Source organism: Ptychodera flava, assembly GCF_041260155.1.
Source record: "Ptychodera flava strain L36383 chromosome 23 unlocalized genomic scaffold, AS_Pfla_20210202 Scaffold_23__1_contigs__length_28996876_pilon, whole genome shotgun sequence".
NCBI classification, from domain to species: Eukaryota; Metazoa; Hemichordata; class Enteropneusta; family Ptychoderidae; genus Ptychodera; species Ptychodera flava.
In genome coordinates, this window is record NW_027248277.1 from 9,504,931 (window position 1) to 9,527,253 (window position 22,323).

The following is a 22,323-nucleotide window of genomic DNA, read 5'->3' on the forward strand; positions in this document are numbered from 1 at the left end:
GTTAACAAATGATACGGCCAATCAACCTATCTCATATTTCTTCTCTGAAAGTGAAGTTAAAATCCCTATTCTATAGTACCGTTATGACATGTTCACTGCAAAACCTACTTACCTGGAAGGCCTCAGCTACAGTCTTTGACAGAACACCAGCCTTTGGTCTCGGCATCATTTCAGTTTCAGGTACTGAAAAATTGAGGTATAATAGACTGTTATTCAAGGGTTCATCAAACTCAGCCATGAAAGACCAGCGAATAAATTTCTCTCACTAACCAAATAATGTGAGATATTGTCATGGGTTTGAATATTATGGAGGAATCTCTCCCCTTTGTATTCCATTTCACAAATTTGTTTTAGTTTGCTATTTCTCAGGGCCCACCGGGAATGTGAATTTGATTGTGAAAAATGGTGGTTTCAAAGGATTTTATCAAACACCTTAAAATTCAATAAACAATTGTGCCATTCAGAGAAACAAGTCAAGTTTTGTCCACAAACTTTGGTATCTTTAAGGTTTAACTTAAGAGAGATAGTTTTGCTGTCTTAAAGGGCTGGTAATGCTAATTTTTTATCATTTTTTGCTTTTAATGTCATCCATAATTTCTTTTTGTACTCCCCCAAAGCATGTTGATATACACAATATTCAGCTTGCCAACTCAACCTGTACACTTGTGAACTACATTGTTATTGCTGACAAGAGAATTCTGCTCCAGACAAGAATTCAGATGTAAACACACAGTGTGTTTTACACACTTACTCTATGTTATCAAACTAAATAATGGGTGTTTCAACAATCTTTTGGAGTAGTATAAGAGCTTGCAATTACACACAAAACAAAGGTAATGAAAAAAAAATCAGAAGTAAGCATTACTGTCCCTTTAACCCTAGGAGTTGATGCATTATAGTGTTACATTGCCTGATAAATACAGTGCCGCACAGTAATGGTGTATCAGCTCACCTAACATATACAGAGCTGCATTCTGCTGCTTTAGTTCCTTATTTTCATTCTTCAAGTGATCCAATCTTTCCTCCAATCTTTTCATTTTGTTTGCGACACTGGTAACGCTGGCAGTTTCATTACCAGGTACACAGTTACTCTCAAACTCAATGACTTGGGTGACATCCATCTCATCTATTGGTATGGAAATGTTTGCGTTGTCATGTGGTAATGCACCTGGAGACTGTATAGGAGCCTTGAGAGTATTGATAGGGTGAAGCTGACCTCTACACTGAACAGATTTGGATGGTTGTTTAGCTGTAACTTGGTGTTGTTGAGTTATCACTTTTTTGGCCTTCTGTTTTCTTCTTTCACCACTGCCTTGACTTTGGTGCTCCTCATCAGATGAACATTTTTTTCTTTCAGGGTTTCTTGAAGTCACAGTCTGCATCAATGTCTTCTTTTTCATCATTTTCTTCTTGGGCTTTACTCTATCCGGTTTTAATGTTGGTTTTAATACACTTCTCACAATGGTTTTTTGACCACCCTTATGAGGAAGCATTCTGTGTGGTGCTGGAGTGATTTCAATTACATCATCAATTTCACCTGAGAAGAAAATGAATGTATCAATAATCATGATTATTCAGGATATTAAAACATCAAGCAATCACAGTAAATGTCTGTATTAATGAAGGAGTATTAATATGACATCATCTTATTAGAAAATAATCAACAAGAAAAAATCATTGTGTAATCAATTTGACATAATGGAAATAGTGACAATGACACTGTGATCCAATTTGGTCAGAAATGAAGCAAGATAGCAAACAAAATTATACGCTAACAGAAGAGCCATTTCAAAACTCTTTTGACCATAAATGAAGCAACTGAATAAAGAATATTTAATTAAAAGTTTCATAACCATTTAAAGAAATGACAATAACCATTGATATCAAAATATTTTTCAGAACAGTACAAGACATGTGACGCAAGAGATTGTTGAAGATTCTTTTAATAAGTCAGAATTCACTATCAAACATTTTATGTGTGCAAGTTAAATGTAATTTTTAATCAGCACCCCTAGATATACGGTACACAGCTAAATATCAAAGTCATTATTATGTGCACCTTTTGATTTTATAGTTTTGATATTTTACTTGTTGATTTGCATATTTTCAAACAAAAATCCTTACTAAAACAAATTTCAGTATTTCACCCATGATACATCCTTGTTCTGTATCAACCATTTTAAGTTTCCTTAAATTTTTGCTTTGGTCCTCTACATACTTATACATACTTGCACATATTTGTACATTAGGTGATCAGCATGGCTTGTCAGTGCATATACATCCCATTGCCATTTGGTCTATCACACATCAAAATAAAGGCTGAAAATTCTGACGAGGTATATTTTTGAAATGTATTAGTTGGTTATCCAAAATGGTTACAGTTCTCCTGGATTTTCTCATGTTTTTGGTGAAAATAACTTTTTCATTATGCAATTTAGCTTAAGGTAATATGCGCCTCGAAAGTGAAAGACTTAAACTTTTGCTCAAACTTTCCTCAATGAAACTTTCGACCATTCTCTTACTAAATCAAGAATAAAAATCAGGGGTCACCGTGCAAACTTTGATACTAGAGAGACAAATTACTTGAAATTTCCCGATATTTGAAATTCAAAATGGCCGCCATCCCTGTGTTAACTCTATGGGGAAAAATAAAATTTTCGATTTTCGAAAAACTAAGATGGTGAAAACTTTTCTTTCATCGAGAGCTTCAAAATGAGCCCCCACAAGTGGTAGATCAGAAGAGAATTGATAAAATTTGAAAGCCCGAATTTCTGTCCCCGAGGCGCGTTCTACCTTAAATTTAAGAGCATATGAAATATTGTATACTCTTAGTCATACAATATGTACTCTCATAAGCAAAGACTACTAGAACTATATAGGTAATACAGTACATCAATCAATATTAGGTAAACTTTAAAATCTCACAAAAATAGAAAGAGTTAAATTTATGTGAGCACTTTTGTTTGTATGACTTTGCAAACAGCTGTAGAAATCATTCTTTCTCAAAATATCTATCAAATTGATTTTTGTGAAAAGAATGACCTACCTGAGTTGATAGGCTATTCAGCTGGTACCACTTCCTCATGACCAAATGCCGAAAATCAATGCACTTCGTCAAACATCAGCATGTAAGGTATGTTTACAAATTGCATTTTGTAGCCATAGCTAGGAATGTGACTGTAATGCAGTTTAAGCAGTCTCAGAGATGAAATAAGTGTGAACATCGCACAAGAGGAAGGATGGAAGGATAGCCAGCAAACAGGTAGGATTATTCTTTTCACAAACATTGACAAAGAAAAAAGCAAAGATGCAGTAGCAACCATGTGAGATACAAAGTGCGCTCATCTCAGCTTGCTTAATATCTACTGTGAGGCCTTTATTTGCTACCAAAGCATATTATGTTAGCTTATAATAAGGAGAGTTGGGTTCAAAAAGGCAAGCGACACCAACACCACAGAACAGATGAAGGCAAGTGGCATAGGTCATGCAAATGGACGCATCACACTGTGCAATGTTCTACTCAATACAGCTAGTGTGGAAAAATAGTTGACAAGACCCATCTGCTACAATGGGTCTTGTCAATTATTTTTCACACTCCACAAGTACCCGCTGCAAATTAGACTGTGGTTGGACTGACCCACTTGATTTTCACCACTACAATACAGCTGGTAACATGAGCTAGCACTGAGTTTTCTACTTGCCACAGTGACAGATTCGTTGTATCAGTGTTGTGCAAGTCTCAATTAAAAATTAAGAGCAGTATACTGAAATTTAAGAACTGTAAAAGGAACAGGGCCTTAAAAAGTGATATGCAGATGACAATTTTCATCACGCTCTTGAAAATTATGTTGATAAGATTTATAGCTTTCATACATCACTCACAATTCAGGTCCCCAGGATACAAACTGTAAGCACTTACAGTAACCCTGGCTTCAGCCAATCAGATGACACGATACAGGTGACATATATCACAATATGTGTACGTCATTGAAATCACTTTGACAAATTGAAAATAGCCATATAGTGAGGGAGGGCCTGCAGTATTATCTTGAGTATTTTATATTTGGTTTGCGAATACATGTTTTGCACATTTTCTTGATCGTTGACTAGACCATTCAGGCTCCATACAGGCTGCTTTGAAAATTCACTATAAGATTGGTCGTATGTGATGCGTAGCAATTACATGTAAGCTACTTGACAAGAAGTGAACAAGGAGTCGTTGATTAGTACAGCTAATGTGCCTTTATTACTACAAATGCCTTGTACATCAGGAAATTGTAACTTTAACATACAGAGGAAAAGTGAACATCACACATAAAGAACTTTTTTCAAATCATGAGGCAGAATCATAAGAAACAAGTCATTGTCAATGACACTGTCCCTGCAAAATACAAATTTGCTGATGTGCACCAGGGAAAGTGTACAAAAGTGATTGCAAATGCAGTTTCCAAGTCTAGAAGTGCCAAACAGGCAAAACAATGCTTCCCTTTTCCCTTTGAATAGAATTGGTGACATATCCTGAATGTGCCAGAATATGGAAAATACATTAATAGCTGTAGAGGGCGCTATCACATACAATCTTTCATGAGTACTTAATTATGTTCAAAGTGTACTGACTTTAGGTGGGCTTGAATGTGCCTGTGTCATGTTGGTGAGAGAATTGTTTTGGCAAGGTCAGGTATTCACAGTACAATAAATTACCCACAATTCTCTTTGATTTGTATCCTTGAAAGTTACTTTTCTAAAAACGTTTTCAGTTCTGCATGTAAGCACTAGTGTGCAGCATCAGAATAATTTTTAAATAATATCTAGTAAAAGTACGTTTAGATATTTCAGTGAAAGTTTCAAAATAATCACGAAACAACCATAAAAGTCACATTCTTTAGGTACTACAAATGCCTTGCCTTTTAGGCAGCAAGTTATGACGAACTGAAGGGGTCATTCTCTGAGAAAACTTAGCATGCAAATTTCTTTTGTCACTTCCATTGCAAAAAATCAATATCCTTTTCTTTCATAAAACCGGTGCAACTAGTCTCCCTACTTTCCATTACATTATTCTGTATGGCTTAGGACACAATCTGTGGCAAATTTTACAAAAATGCTATCTCCTCTCTCAATTATGCATAATTTTCCAAATGATTTAAAATGAGAATTGAGAAGAATGGTGTGCATAAAAGTACGTTTTCAAAATTTTGATAGTCTGTGAATTTGTCTACACATGGGAGACATGGTAGACTTCACTCAGGAATCTCCGAGGATACAAATCATAATGAATTATGGGAAATCTACAGTACTGTGGTACTGTAGAAGATGACAATGGTGGCAGTGAAATAGTCTCAGAATAGAAATTGAGGCAAGTATCTTACTTGCAAGTAATGGTTATATTTCAAGTAAAGTGGTAATGTTGTTGTTCTTTTGCCAAGTTTAGAGAAATTTGTCAAAGCGTGTTCTAGGAATGGCTCTGGACAATTAAAACATTGCAAGAAAATGGCTGCCTGGCAGATATATTGGATTGCATCATAAGGACATTTGACACAAAATGTAAATCATACTGTGTTGTCCTTGGGCCAAATTTTAAAAAGATGTCAAGGCATGTCTGACTAAAGACTCTGGACATGAAAAAATCACAAGAAAATAGTTGCCTGGCGGCCATGTTGGATTGTATCATGAAGACATTTATCGTGCTTTTGTAAGCCATACTGCGTTGTCCTTGCGCCAAGTTTAAAAGAAATTTGTCTAGGCATGTCTCAGTAATGGCTCTGGACATCAAAGAAATCGCAAGAAAATCAGTGTCCAGTAACCATATTGGGTTTTATCACGATACAAATTGACATGCATATGAACGGTAAAGTATATTATCCTTGGACCAACTTGGAAAAAAATCGCCCCAGGCATCTCTGAGAAATTTGCATGAACAGACGCATGGACTCATTGACATGACCAAATCTTTAAGTTCCCATGGACACTGGGACTAAAACATATTTGAAAGTAATAAGGTTAAGTGAGAAATTATATTTGAAATAAAAGATTATTGATGTTGACTGTGGTATACAAGGGGTCACTTTGATTTGCACATGAAAATTGGGAGGGGGGTTTTGCAAACACTTTTGAAAGGTCACTATTTTACGCCGTGTCATTTTGTAAAACACTGTCCCTTCCTCCTTATAATTTCTGTCCAGTCCCTTATAATACTACACACATACCAAAGGTCACCACTTCATGCATATAGTTGAAACGCTAATGCTGATTCTTCAGTGTACACGAATTAATAAAGTAGCTTGGAACGAAAACAAATTTGTGTCTAGCTTAAACTGCAAAATGAGAATGGCCAGGCGTGTGACATGTGGGCACGTGGCCCATGGTGCTTGAATTAGGCTTACCCCTATGCACTACTTTTATGATACTTTCTCATACGCAATATTTGTCTGCTTTTTAATGATCGATTTGCATGGTCAATGGCTTGCAGGCACACAGACCATTCAGCTGGCATATCAGCTGGGGCACACTTATAAAATTTGAAACACAAATGCTGTATATACTGTATTTTTCTTACATCAAGTATATTTTTGCCACGTGTGCCACTAACATTGCTTGTCAGTCGTTCCCTTTCAGTGAACAGAAGTCTATTCAGGCGTGAAGCAAATCGCCGCCTTTTCCCTGCCTTCGCGTAAGCATTTAAAATAACCTCATCAGTGAGGTAATGGGGGCTTGTACCCAGATGTTCATTGGCTGGAGTGGTACTACCTTGACATGGTTTATGAGGATGACTTCTTGTCTGTTCAAACTTTTCTACGAGATTACGCAAAACTGATGACATGCTTGATACTGAATGGATTAGTGTCTCAAACTTTTCTGATGCGTTTTCACCCGGATTGTCACAAGAGTTCCTTTGCCTATTCACAGACTCTGGGTTTTGAACGGGCCAATTAGGTGTTGGTGCTGTTTGTCCGCCACTGTTGTCCGAACCTGTAGCCTCTGCTTGAGCCGGTGGGTTAACCTGATCCGTAACTGCTGCCTGGGACAGGGTGCTGTAGTTGACCATATCCTCATTTGCCGCCTGTTGTCTCCTTTTATCACACACGTCCTCGATGTCTGTTAAAAGAACAATTTGCAAAATGGAATCAAAATTACATTGATAACAAGTCATTGTAAATGACACAGTCCCCACTAATAATGTAGCTTATTTGGTGAGACGTAGCTGAAGTCAAAATAATGTGCCAATTAGAATATGTGACCAATAAGCAGGGGTATAGTGTCATTTCAGAGCAGGAAGTTTGTGTACATTTTGTTACATTGGTTTGAATGCAGAGAAAGGAAAATCTTTAAGTAGTTCCATTATTCATTATCCATTATTAAAATGTGTTTTGCATTCGGGTTGTTGATTTCAGCATCAACAAATGGACTTTTTCTAGCGCGACTTTTAAATTTTGAAATTTGCCACTACAACCTTCCAAATGTAGTTATAGTTATACATCATAGCATCTTGTCTTTTTTGCCAAGGTTAAATGAAATTGGTCTTGGCAGGTCTACGTAATGGCTTAGAACATCACAAAAATGCCATTATGTAAAAAGGATATGAAGTGCTTATGTTCAACAACAAACGTTAAACATTTGAGTGAGCTTCAGTAACTGAAAGCATTATGATCAAGACTGATACCTCAACTTACTTTCCTAGGTATAAGCATTACAGATGACTAAAATCTACGTCTAGGCATGTCTGGGCACTTGATCAAGAACAACAAAATTTAAGGTAGTATGCACCTCGAAAGTGAAAGACTTCAACTTTTGCTCAAACTTTCTCAAACGAAACTTTCAATCATTCTCTTACCAAATGGACAATAAAAATCGGGGGTCACCGTGTAAAGTTTGGAACAAGTGAAACAAATTGCTCAACATTTTGCAATTTTTGAAATTAAATTGGCCGCCATCCCTGTGTTAACTCTATGGGGAAAATCAAATTTTGGATTTTCGAAAAAGTAAAAGTTTTTCTTTCTTCAAGAGCTTTAACCCTTTCACCACCATGGTTTGTCCCAAATCCATTGTTTTCCATGGTAAAGTTGGACATGTATACAGGGAACTGGGGGTGAAAGGGTTAAAATGAGCTCCACAAGCGGTAGATCCTAAAAGAACTGTAGAAATTTGAGAGCCTGACGGTGTGTCCACAAGGCGTGTTCTATCTTAAGGTAATATGCACCTCAAAAGTAAAAGACTTAAACTTTTGCTCAAACTTTCCTCAGTGAAACTTTCAACCATTCTCTTACCAAAGCAAGAATAAAAATCAGGGGTCACCGTGCAAACTTTGGTACTAGAGAGACAAAAAACTTGCGATTTCTCGATATTTGAAATCCAAAATGGCCGCCATCCCTGTCTTAACTCTATGGGAAAAAAAATTTCGAATTTCAAAAAACTAAGACAGTGAACACTTTTCTTTTGCCAAGAGCTTCAAAATGAGCCCCAACAAGTGATAAGTCTGAAGAAAATTGATAAAATATGAAGGCCCGAATTTCTGTCCCCGAGGCGCGTTCTACCTTAAAACAAATCTGCCATTCGGCATACTTATTCAATTGCAGTGCAAACCATGTTGATGTGCAGGTGTGTTTCATCTTACTATGTCCTAGAGTAAAGTTTGTACAAAATCAATCTATTCGTGTCAAAGTAATGGCTCTGGAAGGTCAAATATTAAAAACCAAAATGGCAAATTGACTGTCACATTGAATTGTATTGAACGACAGATTGGCGTGCATCTCAATGTCACAGTAATTTGTCCTTGTGCCAAGTTTGATTGAAATCTGACACATCATGTTTGAATAATGACTATGAAAGAACAAATATTAATATATGCAATGGCAACAAGGCTGACATATTCAATTATATTGAAAGATAAATTGCCATAGTGCCTCCGAACGTCAAAGTACTATGTCCTGGTGCAAAGTTTCATTAAAATCGGTCAAGTCATGTCTGAGTAAAGGTTCTGGAAGGATAAGTATTAAAGAACCAAAAAATGGCTGACATATTGAATTACTGTGAAATAAATTGACCTGCATTGATTGAAATTGATCCAGTCACGTCAGAATACAGGCTACTGTGGTCTATATGACAGTCATCCTAGGAAGCCATGAAATTGTTTGTTTCCATTACAGTTAATGGTGATAATATATTACAATTAAAACGTGATGATGGAAATTATTATTGCAGGATAATTTGTTTCCCTCATCTCAAAACTGTAACAGGACAGTTCAAAATCAGGGTTAGAGCCAAGAGTTTCAATTTCTGGTACGTTTAAGCAAAGAAAGATTAAAATTTGGCCATCCAAAGGGGCCTTTATCGCTACAGTGTTTCCCCTTGGCTCCAAAATATCCTCACCAATTTGACTAGAAAACCTAAAAGTCAATTACACCAAACCAAGGGTTCATTTGCCAAACCGATGACATGTTTAACTTATGCTAATTTATGCAGGTGTCCTTGGCACAATCTCAAAATTTCAATAACATGGGAAACTCTCCTGAGTTCAAATGGAAATGGTAGAGGGCAAATACCGACAAAATTTGCTCAGCTATTCTCGTGATCTCATGAATGCACATGAGGGCATGTTTCAATGCATGTTATGAAGTCTGCTGATCGTGATTAATTAATTTTGTGTGAGCATCCATTACCAGCATGTACAGACAACAAGTTCAAGATCAAACAGTTGGTGCTGAGTAAAAATTATGACACCGCAGGGAAATTTCTTGCAGTCACCAGAAAAAATTCTTCAATGACTTGCTTAAAATGATGAACTTCTGCACCATCAAGAAAGAAAACATCAGTCAGGGTGGACATCAAGTATAGTGGATATGTCAAGAAAAGGACTATTTTATCAGGCAACAGGAGGCAAAGATGGTCAAATGTTCAAAATGCTGGAAAAAAATTCTGTTTTCCTCAAGGTTCAGATGAAGGAACTTCTATACCATATTATTATAGATTTATTTATTATTTATTGATTTCTGCGTCTGAAAGGTTACATTACCAACTGTAACCCGTTGACTTTTATGTAAGCTTCCTCATCTCAGTGCTTAATGCTTTTCGCATGCAAAAAATCCAACGATCACCATTATGGTTATACAGCCTTGAACCATCTTGTAGAGAGTGCAACACTTGGTTTGTAGTAATTTTATTCATTTTGCATACAAATGTGTCAAAAAATAGAATGCTTGTGTAGGGCTACTGAGGTCATTAAGTATTACATTACAAAGGAGAGCCCTTATGTACCAAGCTACTAAGAATGAATCATACTATGTTTTAATGTTGGTCATAAAGTATTATACATCATATAAATACATGGATTGCCAGAGCTGTTATGTACCAGGCTACTTCAAATTGATCATGCTGTGTGTTAATTTTGGTTTTGCAACTTTGGCTAATTTAGGCAAAAGTCTTCTTGCAAGATGCCACTTTTTTCTTGCATTTTACAAGTAGGCCTGCGGGCAGTGAACACTGCAAATTTCGATATGTTTGGAATCACAGGTGCGTGCAGCGCTGCTTGGATAGTGGATCTAAGGCCTGGGATCAAAGTGTGAGGCCAAAGGCCGAATCTCGGTACTGTTGTAAAGAACAGAAGTTATGACATGACAGAGATAATCATGATCACCTCACCCAGAAATGTCACGACAACAACTTCTTGTATGAACCATTTTATGTTTCTGCTGATGTGTCTAAGCTACCAGTTGCCCTTTCTCATAGTTGACCTTGACAGGCTAAAAGTAATCTACAAAATGGATAAAAATAAGCATGTAACTACTTACATTTCATAGAGCACTGCACCTCCAACAGTCTTCTTGGAATTTGATGCTTGTTTGGACATGTATGAGTGGACTCTACTGAGTATTTTACAGAATTTCCTGCCTATTATAAAATTCTTTTGACTGATAAGGAATGCGTCTTCAACTTAAACTGGAAATACATCTCATTGGCCAGGTACTGTATCTCTTCGAATTATTATTCCAAAAAATGGGTGGGCGTAACGAGCATGATGACAGCGACGCTCATCATGCGAGATGCCAACAGCCAGGCAACAAAGCTGTCCTTGATTTGTTGTTGTAAAATCTTCAAGGTGTTAGACCTGGGAACGATGCCAAGCTGGCTGTGTCATCACAGGGCCAAAATGCAAATTTAATACCACTTATACAGATACATAAATTTGAATAAACAAGCTGACAATATGCAAACTCCTTTATGTGTTTATAGTGGGGGACCCGGTCTTTGGGAATTTTTACAGCCTTATCCAGGGGCATAAATAGATTTCACAGCACTATGGAATTCTGCACCTCACATGCATTCTATCCTATTGAGCTATGTGCAATCTAATCAGTTTCTGAATGAGAGTGATCAGCATTGCATTCTGGGAAATCTCACCCTCACTATTGTGATGTCAAGAATGAATTTCTAACTGTCATAGGCCCCCTTTTGTTATGCTCAACTGTGAGCCAAATGTATTGAGCACCAAATCAGAACATACAGGATATTTCACAACAGAAGTGATGGCAACGTTATACTATAGCCTAACAGGGATTGCCCTAGCGCTCGCCACATTCGCCAAATGCGATAGAAAGCGCTGAGTGGCAAATAAAATGTCTTCTTTGTTCGCCACGCAAATAAAAGTGTGGCGAACTGGCCTCAAACTCAAAGACCCTGGTCAAATTTACAGTGGACGATGCAATACTATCAGGTGACGAAATCCATGTGACTATACTCTCTCCCTCTCAGCACGGCACCATGTCGGTTTACGATACCCGACAGTGGTGGCGTACTATGCGTTCTGTCCAGCTTAGGTATGCATTGCCCACGCATTGCCGAACTCAGCAAGCCATAAAGCTTTTCCTTTACCCTTTGAACCCATTTAGTACCATATAAGGACTAAAATAATGACATCATCCACCCTAACAATAGAGAGTTCCAGTAATTTATGCAAACTTTCCGAGAGGGGGGTCAGTGGTTTACATGAATATTTAATCAGGTCAGCGGGCCCGCGGCCGTGCACTCAACGAGAGTCGAGAGACCTTATGATAGCTTTTCTGCAACTCAGACACAGAAGACGATTATATCATGTACAGCTATTGCTCTCTGAGTGATAGAAACGGTAGATTTTACTACTTTTTTGAGAATATTCTATGGAGAAATGGAGCAATTTTGCTACCTAAGTTGATTGTGATTGAATGTAGCGTTGGATGAGAGCATGGCCATCATGCTGAACGCTCTGGTCCCCGTAGTTGAGGTTATCTTTCAATGTGCATGATGAAGAAATTTGTAAGATTTTAGTTGAACTGAATTGTATTTCGTTGATTTTCAAGTGACTTACAATAGATAAGCTCATGCAAACTGTTGGTATCGTGGCCTTATATCCAGCCTGTAAGGAGAGAGCCATATGACGGTCAACCTAGTTCGGTTACAAATTTATGTGTTGTTACTGTTGACATCTTGACATATTTCCTACGTCGCGTCGCATCTGACATGTGTCTGTTGCATCTCCACAAGGTGACTGGAAACCGTCTTTTTGTGAGTTTGAAGCCAATCGAAAACACTGTATTTTTCAACTGAAATAAACTGGGCATGAAACTTTTATCTCAATACTTTGTGGTTTCTTTCTATCTAAAGACCGCTTTTGGTATGCTTGTCAAAATACGTTATCCAACTTTGAAAACAGATTGACTAACACAGTATGACTACGAGACATGATTAAATCAAGGCAAGTTATCGAAAGCATATGTTGTACGTACGTGAACTTGGTCCAAACATTAAATTTAATCAAAAAAAATTAGTTAACTGTTTTTGTCTTCAGCTCTTCATTCTATTATACTTGCAGTTCAAACGATGGGGAAAGGAAGCCCTGTAATTGTAATTGCAATGTTCCATCGACCGTCCTTGCGCAAACAATTGGTTGCGTTCTAAGCGTTATGCCTAACTTAGCTATGCATTGCCAAACTCAGCAAGCATAAGGCAATTCTATACCCTTTGAACCCAGTTTAATACCATATAAGGACTAAAATAATGACATCATCAAGTCAAACAATCAAATTTCTAGTAATTTATGTGAATTTTCTGTGAAGAAATTGGTGGTTTCATGAATATTTAATCAGGTCTGCAGATCCGCCAATACGGCCACAATGCATTCAAAGACAGACGTTTTGAAAGCTTTTCTGCACCAAAGACATGGAGGACGATTATGTTATGCTAAGCTATTTCCCTCCGAGTGAGAGAATTGGCAGATTTTAAGTTTTGAAAAATATTTTATGGAAAAATGAAGCAATTTGCTGACCCAGTCGATCTTGATTTTGAACTTAAATCATACTGGTCAAGTAAAATGGGAGCATTGCACCATGCCGAACACTCAAGATGGAGCATGAGATTGAGATGAGATGGAGATATTTATAAAGATTTGATTAATTTGAAATGTATCTTGTCTATTTTCAGGTGATTAACTACCAATAACTGATGTAATTATCTGATATCATGGCCATCTCTAGCCCGGAGCAAGAATGCTATGACAGTCGACCCGGTGTGTTTACAAATGTTGTTATTAAGAACTCTTGACCTCATGAGACATCTTATGTGTTACACATTTTTAAACTGCAATAAACCAGACATGAAACTTTTTCTGGATAGTTTGTGATTTCTTTCCATTTAATGACCGATTTGTGGCTTGCTTGGCAAAATAGGTGCTCAAACTTCGTGTGAAAGAATTGACTAGTATAGGTATGAGTCATGACACTATAAGCCAGGGAGCATTATTGAAAGAGTTTAAGTTGTACATATGTGAATCACTAATGTCAGTAAGTCCAAACGCTAAAATCAATCCATGAAAAGGTGAGTAAAATGTGTTTCTGTCTTCAACTCTTCATTCTAAACATACTTGCAGTTCAAGGGAGGCAGTTGTTGGAACTGTGTGTGTGCAAATTTTTTACAATGTATTTCATACACAATATCAAGATGCATCAAATCAATATAGCTGCAACATTTAAATTTTACAATATTCATTGTTAACAAATATGTTTTAAGTTTTATCAATTGCCAACGTACTCCAGATACAGTGTTTACATCAATCATAGGGGTCCCTGGCAACCTTTGAGCAGAGTTCTGATGACTGCCTCCCTTTGACAGTTGAATATACCCTGTAGTTGTGTGCATGTTTTGCACAATAGTTACATCCATGGTTGTACAATGAAATCTTGTCTGTGTGTATGCAATTGTGTTTGTTTAATGCAAACAATTCCTAGAATTGATTATTTAATTTGATGAAAAATTTAAAATCATTTCAACAAAGAATCATTGGATAGATAGTAAACTGATGACAAAGTAGTGAACATCATGGGCAGTGAAGTTTTTCCCCAGAAAATTATTTCACCTGGAAGATATAAATGTATAAGCAAACAAGCAAACAAACAATCAAATACAGTAGAGAAGTGGAAGACAATCTTTAGGCAGGACAGTCATGCCATTGCTCCATACACAGTAGTTGCCAATCTACCAGTGTTCTCCACAAATGAAAATTAAAGGTGGGCGGCTAATAAGCATATTAATTTGCATAATATTTACATATAATTTACATATCACCAGGGCTATTCACAAGGCATTCCAGTGATGAGATATACTTCTGACATTCTCAATATTTTTTTCCATTCCGCAGTGATTAATGGCAAGCTACACAATTTTTTACATTTAAATCATGTTTATTTACTTTAAATAAATAATAAAACATCAAAAGTGAAAAAATAACATTGAACTAATACAAACAATACACAATTTAGTAAATATATTGCACAATACCAACACGAAAATTCAAAAGTAGGGCTACATGAGAAGTAATCAGTGTTCGAAATAATCGGTGGCAAATGGTGGCACGTTTTCATGTGATCCTCTGTTACTATATGTTTGTCTGCAGCTGGATTGGTAAAGCCATGAACACTTTTTTTTACGTCCATGACAAGTTGACACGGGACTGAATAATGCACTAAGTTACAATGCAGAGTCAGCAGAGCATGCCTGCAGAGAAACATACGTTGACTTTAAAACTCAATTCATAAAAAGAGAGGCCCGAAAAAAATGATACCAGGTATTTCCAAGAAAAAGATTCGAAATTTCATTGATTCCTAGTTCGGCAAACGTACAAAACTTCGACAACTGCACGACGTAGGCTGCCATGCATATTTGTGTAGAGCGCGCTGGCGCTCTTGATCTTGATCACACGCGACCTTTGAACTATACAGTATACCAGAACCGTACGTATATAGCTGCTGTATTCGGATGATCACACGAATGGTGATTTTAGCTCGTGCAGTTTCTTTTTATTTCATTTCATTGTGCCTTTAATATTGTAAAACGGTCACGGATTTTGAAACTTGATCAATTGCAACTGCTTCTCAAAGTCAATCGAATGAATCCATGCAAGTTACGAATGCATGACAGGAAGTGACACACATGGCTTCAACGTCATGTCGACGTACACGAATCTAAAAATGGCTAACTCGGCTCGGATACGCAATGACCTGAACAAGCAAAGTACCATACTTTTTTTTGCATCTGATATTTGTCTCAACCAATCGTACGATTTCAGCCACATCTGATCGAAATCACTTTTCCTGACCTTCGGATCCTTACAAGTACGAGACATTGGCGGCAATGGCAGTTACCTATAGTATAGATGCTTTGACTGAGTGCCCGCTTGCAAAAATGCCACACCGAGCCTTTAGTTGAGTGTACTCCGTGTCCGTTGTATGAAATGGACGGTGTCTGTATGGTCGGCAGCTTAACACATTTCATGCTTTTTGAATTGAAGTCTTTAACCTATGTTCATCGGCACTACGGCCGTTTCACACTTGAAAAACTTGCTGAAATAAAAGTGACAAAATCGCCGCCGAGAAACAATACGTCTTCAACCACATTTACTAAAGAGTATCAGCGGATATGAAACAGGACTGGGCGAAAAAAATAAAGGATTGGGGCTGATCCTGTTAAACGGCCTGGGGAGAACACTGACGATTGCATGCAGTCGCAAAACAAAGCGACAGATGTGTGAGCGGCCCCTCATTAACACGACGTTGTCAGTTGCTGTCATTTTTATTCAATAGGCTTTCAGATATTGTTCAGACAACTGACTGTGAAAACAGTTTAGGCGACAGAAAACAAAGGTGGGCGGGCGAGATTAAAGGCGGGCGGCGACGAAAAGAAGCCGGGCGCACCGCCCGTCAAAAACCCCTAGTGGAGAACACTGATCTACATTTAGTGTACCACGCACTTTAAAATATTTTTCATAGAGATACATTTGTTCAGAAAGCATTAAAGGTATACAGTCACATGTAATATGCCCATATACTGGTATGGTCAAAGAGGCGTTCCTAGGTATTCAAAATGCCCATGTGAGGGCGCTGTTTTAGAAAAGCAGCCACCCGCTTAAATTCTGTTATTGGTTAGATTTTCTCTTTAAATGGTAACTGTGGCAAAATTGGAACAGGTGACAGTATACATTTAATATTATTTTAAAAGATTATTTGTTTGTAATTGTTTATTTACATATGACATTACAGGATGCTGAAATTGTGTACCTGAATTAGTAACATTTGATAACATAAAGAGTCTATGCAAGTTTGAAGGCTGTTGATGAAGTTTTTTTAAGAAGGTTTTTAGCTTCTTCATATTCTGAGCTTTGGAAATCATAATGGGTTGTTACAATTTCTTATCGCAGGAAATGAACTGCACCAGTCTGAAAGTTTAACATGTTAAGAGTTCAAAAAGTCCTTGGTCTGAGAGTTCGATTGCATAAAAAGTCTAAAAGCACTTTACGAATTAAGTATACTCCTTCTTGAAGACATGTGGTGGCCCTGAAATTGGCTTGGTTGTAGCTGAGATCACTGGTCTGAAGTTTAAGCTGTATTGATTTACACAGTTTACACATCAGAAGTGAAGCTTTCAAACCATGCCTCTTTATTATTGTCATCATCAGTTAACGACACGTCAGCCAACATGTGAGAAATGACTTGCTCGTTGCGGGTCAGGTTGGCTTCACTTCCATCTAGAGCATTGCTGATTCCGCAAACCTTGAAGGACTTGGCCACCATGACCGGATTTGACTTCATTTCATGCCATGCGCTGGTCACCCAGTTGACTATGGTCTGGGGATTGATGTTCGTCAGGGATTTCTGTGTTGCCTGCTGGATGTACGATGTCAATGAGCGTTGGATGTCCGCTTTGAACGGCTTGTTCAATACAACATCAAAAGGCTGGAGCTTGGTGTTACAACCACCAGGTATCACTGCCATCACTGAGTTTGCTTGATAGATTTTCGACTTTATACCTTCAGCTTCATGGGCCCGGAACGAATCTAGGACCAACATTGAGTATCGACGCTCAGTGTACGGCACCCAGATTTCTTCCACCCACCTTGCCATCAAGTTCTCGTCCATCAAGCCCTTTGGGTGAACTGCAATGACAAAACCAGGTGGATGCTTCAGCTGCATCTTCTTGTTCCCCTTGAAAATGATCATGGGCGGAAGAACTTCGCCAGTTGCTGCTACTGCTAATACCAGAGTGAGATGTCGATTCTTGGTGCCAGAGGTTCTTACTCTCAGGGTCTTATTGCCACTCTTCTCAACCGTCTTTTTATGAACCGGATCAAAGTAGATTGGCATCTCATCCATGTTACCGATGACATCAAAATCCTTTTCAAGTCGTATGGTGAGGATGTAGTTGTGAAAGGTCGCGATGAGCTGCTCAAGGTTTCCCGGAAGCTTCTGCGACACCGATGTTTTCCTACAAAGGTAAAGTTCATGCCTTTTCATGAACTGCCGACACCATCCGTTGGATGCTTTGAAGTCTTTGTGCTCTGGTTTTATAATCTGTAGAGCATGGGTACAGATTTTGTCGATGGTTACGGGGATCTGAAGATCGCGTTGCTGGAGAATCCACTGTAAAATAGATTCCTCCATCTCGACTGAACAGGTCATCTTGCGACCACCTCCAACCACGCGACCACCACTGGTGTACTGATTGTTGTTACAGTCATGTTTCTTCCAATACATTAGTGTTGATACTGGGATGTTGTGCAACCTTGCAGTGGCATTAAAACCCTTGACTTTAGCCTTTTCTATAATTTCTTTGCGCTGCTTAAGGGTGTAAGATTTGTACTTGCTCCGTTTCTTGACTGGCGATGATGTCGGAGTGATGAGCTTGACAGGAAGGGGAGCTGTGATGGATCGTGGTCGTGGGAAGATGATAGGTTGTGGTGCGATGATTGTAGATTGCCATTCTATATGTGACAAATATAAAAATAATTACACCACAATGTGGAAAGATCAAGAAGTTACGAAATGCCGCATTTATGTTTAAGGATGCTGATCTAAATGCCAACTGACCACCTTGTGACAATTTGAATTTTGTGATCTTGTGAAAACAAGTCATTGACAATGACATAGTCCCCACTTGTATAGGGGAGTATTAGTCTTGATGGGGCAGGGAAATGTGGTCATTAAGAAGTATCACTGGGGTGTATATGTTGAGATCTATGGTCACATAGGTCTATGTCGTTGTTCCCAATTTGAAACACATGAGGCATGTCTAAGTTATGGTTCTAGATCGGGAAAAAAGATCAGACCTCTAGCTGTATCGGCCAGCCAAGAAATACATATGTGCATAATAAATGAGGTACAAGATGTGACATCTTAAGGTCTAATATCCTATCAAAATTGGAGTGTATAGAACTTGTGGTTACTGAGTTATGCATATATATGTATAATCAAGGTCAAAGGTCAATAAGGTCACGTGACATTTTGAAAAAAAAATTGTATTGCTAATTAATCCCTATATGCCAAAAATCAGACCTCTAGCTCTATTTGCTTGCCCAGAATTAGATATGTGCACAATTAATGAGGTAAAGCGTGTGTTGTCATAAGGTCGCCAATCCAATCACATGACATTTGATCAAAAAATTTCTATCCTATAATTATTCCTATACACTAAAAATCAGACATCCAGCTCTATTGGCTTGCTCGGAATTACATATGTGCATAATTAAAGAGGTACAGTATGTGGCGTCATAAGGTCTTCCATCATACCAAATATGAAGGGTGTACCACTTGTGGTTACTGAGTTATGGACAAATATGTACATTTCAGGTCAAAGGTCATTTAGGTCACGTGACATTTTGTCAAAAAATTGTATTGCTAAGTTATCCCTATATACCAAAAATCAGACCTCTAGCTCTATTGGTTCGCTCAAAATTAGATATGTGCATAATTAATGAGGTACAATATGTGGCGTCATAAGGTGTCCCATCATACTATATATGAAGGATGTAGCACTTGAGGTTACTGAGTTACGGACAAATATGTATATTTGAGGTCAAAGGTCACCAAGGTCACATGACATTTTGTCAAAATATCTGAGATATCTGCGTGAACGGAGGGACATGACCCAATCTATAAGCCCCCTGGACTTCATCCGTGGGGCTAAAAACTGTGTCACTGCATCCTTTTTGCAATATGAATACGATGAGAAACTAAATTTTTATTTTACTTGGCCTTATACATGGGATTCTATGCAGAACTGACTTCTTATACATGGAAGTCTATGGAGAAATACCTTATACATGGGAGTCTATGGAGATGTAAACTAAAAAGTCCTCTAACACGGCCAAATTTGATCGCATTGTGAAACAAATCGACGTGCATCTGTATGGGGTAGGGTACTATCCTTGTGCAAAGTTTGAAAGAAATTGACCAGGGCATGTCTGAGATATCTGCGTGAACGGACAGACGGACGGACGGACATGACCCAATCTATAAGTCCCCCTGGAGACTAAAAAACATATTGATAGTCAATCACCATCCATCAGCTGTACCTATTCATTTTGTAGCAAAATGCAATGCAAAGCCAACGCAATCACAAGGGTAAAATGGCAAAACAAAGATGTTATCTCATTGTGCTGGGTTCTGCACTCACTTCTTTCATCACGCAGATGGCCTGAAGAATCACTTCAAATGATTCATGGGTTCTTCATTGTTGAGTGAATTTTGCTGACTTTTGACTTGCTTAGAAGAAAATTTTATTTGACCTTTATAGACTGAACAAGACTGTGCCCACGGTGAACAAGTTTACAAATCATCATTATCCTAGAGTGTCCAAACGTCTCACAAAGCTAAAGAGGGCCCCTAAGTGAACTATAATGGTTTCACGATGGAAAAGGAGTGCGATGTTCTTGAAGTTAACTATTTTCAACAGCTGGTTGTCTTGTTTTGATACAGAATATGACAAAATTTTACAGGATTATCCATTATTTTTAAAATGTGAATTCTATCCTACAGTCATTTGTAATATCACCGGTAGAAGACGATCACACTGTATAAACTGCCTGGGTTGAATTATACAACATTTCAAGTCAGTTGCTGATTTTCCTTTTTGAAAAATCGAAAGATTATTCAGAAGACGATGGTGAAGATTCATATCAGAATTTAATTGTGTGTGAATATCAGCTTATTCTTCAGCTAAATCACAAAAAAATCAGCTGAATATTTGCTTCTGTCAGCCAAAGTTTTGGCTGAATGACTGTGATCATCCGCAAATTAAGCTGAACTTTCTCTCAAGAGGTTTTAGTGTATCGGGTCTGATATTTATTTTAGTGTATCGGGTCTGATATTTTTTTTAGTGTATCGGCAGGGCTGTCAATGTTTTTCAGAATAGAAGGGTACAAGTGAAAGAACAGAAGGGTACAGCCTTGTGCGGAGCGAAGCAGAGCAAGGTGTGCGCGCAAGTGCACGCGGGGGGAGGCCAGGAGGGGGGTGTCCCCCTTCCTGAAGCTGAAGCTTTTCTATTCATCTTCAATTGATGGCCTGTGGTGGCACTTTTGAGGGCAATTTACTGTCAAGTTTATTATAACTGAAGTATCAAAAGTAACATGAAATTTAATCTTGTGAAATAAATTATGAAAGACAAATAGAAGTATTACAGAGTTTATATGTTTACTGATACACCAGGTTATATTATTTGCATACAAATTCTGTTGAATTACAACCTGCTTAATAAAGATCATAATCTGAACCACAATCAGAATCACTTGAGTACTCATCTAAGCCCAAGTCTTGTATGGTAGTACTAGCTGACAATACCTCAATATTGTGTGATTCTCAGGCTGATGAAACAGTAGCTTCAGAAACTACATCTGCAAAAACTATTTCTCAGATAAAGCTTTAGAAACTTCACCTGCAGAAACTATTCTTAAGAAACAACATCTGCAGAAAGTAATTCAATAATTGTAATGTACGTTCCCATTCAAAAACAGCTAATCCTATTAGAATTTTAAAAAATCTTGTCCCCACTCCAAAAGTGATGTCATAACGTCATGACAAAAGATTCCGATCTACGTCTGGTTGATACTGCTGTAATTTTATTTTGTCTGTTTCAAGACCTCTCCTCATAGTTACCGGCTATGAATTTCCACTGTGAAAATTTACAAATGTAATGGGATAAATACGAGACCATTACCAGAGACAATTTGAGAAGACGCTACGTCATACAAACAATTACATACTCAAGTTTACATCTGCTGATGAAATTGCGTGGCTTCGTTGTCAGTCGACCTCTCAATCGACAAGATTGAGAATATGTTGATTTATTTACGTAGTAAATCCTTGCGCATGAAAGTTAACGATCAAATCTTTTCTCTTGATGACTATCTATTCTGATATTCCTTACAGTAGTCCAAGTTTTGTCGAAACCCACGCCGGCCAAGTGGGTAGGCTCACTACATGCATGACATATCCATATTCAAAACATGGTTTACCGCCGCACGTACGTGCAAGATACCGCGAAAGTATGTAGTCAAGCCTAGCTAAATTTTGTGATTGCCTTAAACATTAAAAAATGTCGGTCTTGGTAAATGATTTTGAAGGATTGGAATACCGATATTTGTTTTTGAGGAAAGATTTCGGATGTCGGAAAACATTTATCGAACTTCAATACTCGGGCCTTAGAAACAATCACAGTACACAGCATGTACTACCGTAAGAATACATTTCATTGAATGGTGGCTTAGTGCAAACAAATTCAGTGGTAGTAAAAACTCACTAAAGATTATGATATCATTTGATTTTACCCATCTTATAAATAAGCCTGATAAGCTATCCAATATCATATGAAATTGAGTCTCCATTTACTCAAGCTTTTCATATCCGCCAAGGTTTATCAATAAGGGATCTTGTCAAACTCAAAGTGGCTGTGTTTACAAGTTATCCCACGGAACATATCATAATCAATTATTATGCCAGTTAAAACTGATGACAACATCTTAATTTTTATCAGAAC

General features: G+C 37.8%; 1 protein-coding gene across 2 annotated transcripts in view; it reads right to left on the bottom strand.

Moving 5' to 3' along the window:
* The window catches only part of LOC139124208 (uncharacterized), an 89,636-nt gene that overhangs the window by 14,555 nt on the left and 52,758 nt on the right, over nucleotides 1-22,323 (bottom strand). Inside the window, exons 4-5 of one of the 2 annotated variants that reach the window (XM_070690346.1) lie at nucleotides 953-1,537; nucleotides 113-183 (exon numbers count right to left, since the gene is read on the bottom strand). The exons of the other annotated variant lie outside the window; for it this stretch is intronic. Of the exons in view, the coding sequence (XP_070546447.1) occupies nucleotides 113-183; nucleotides 953-1,537 (656 nt within the window). The remainder of the gene's footprint in view (nucleotides 1-112; nucleotides 184-952; nucleotides 1,538-22,323) is intronic. 2 annotated transcript variants of the gene reach the window in all.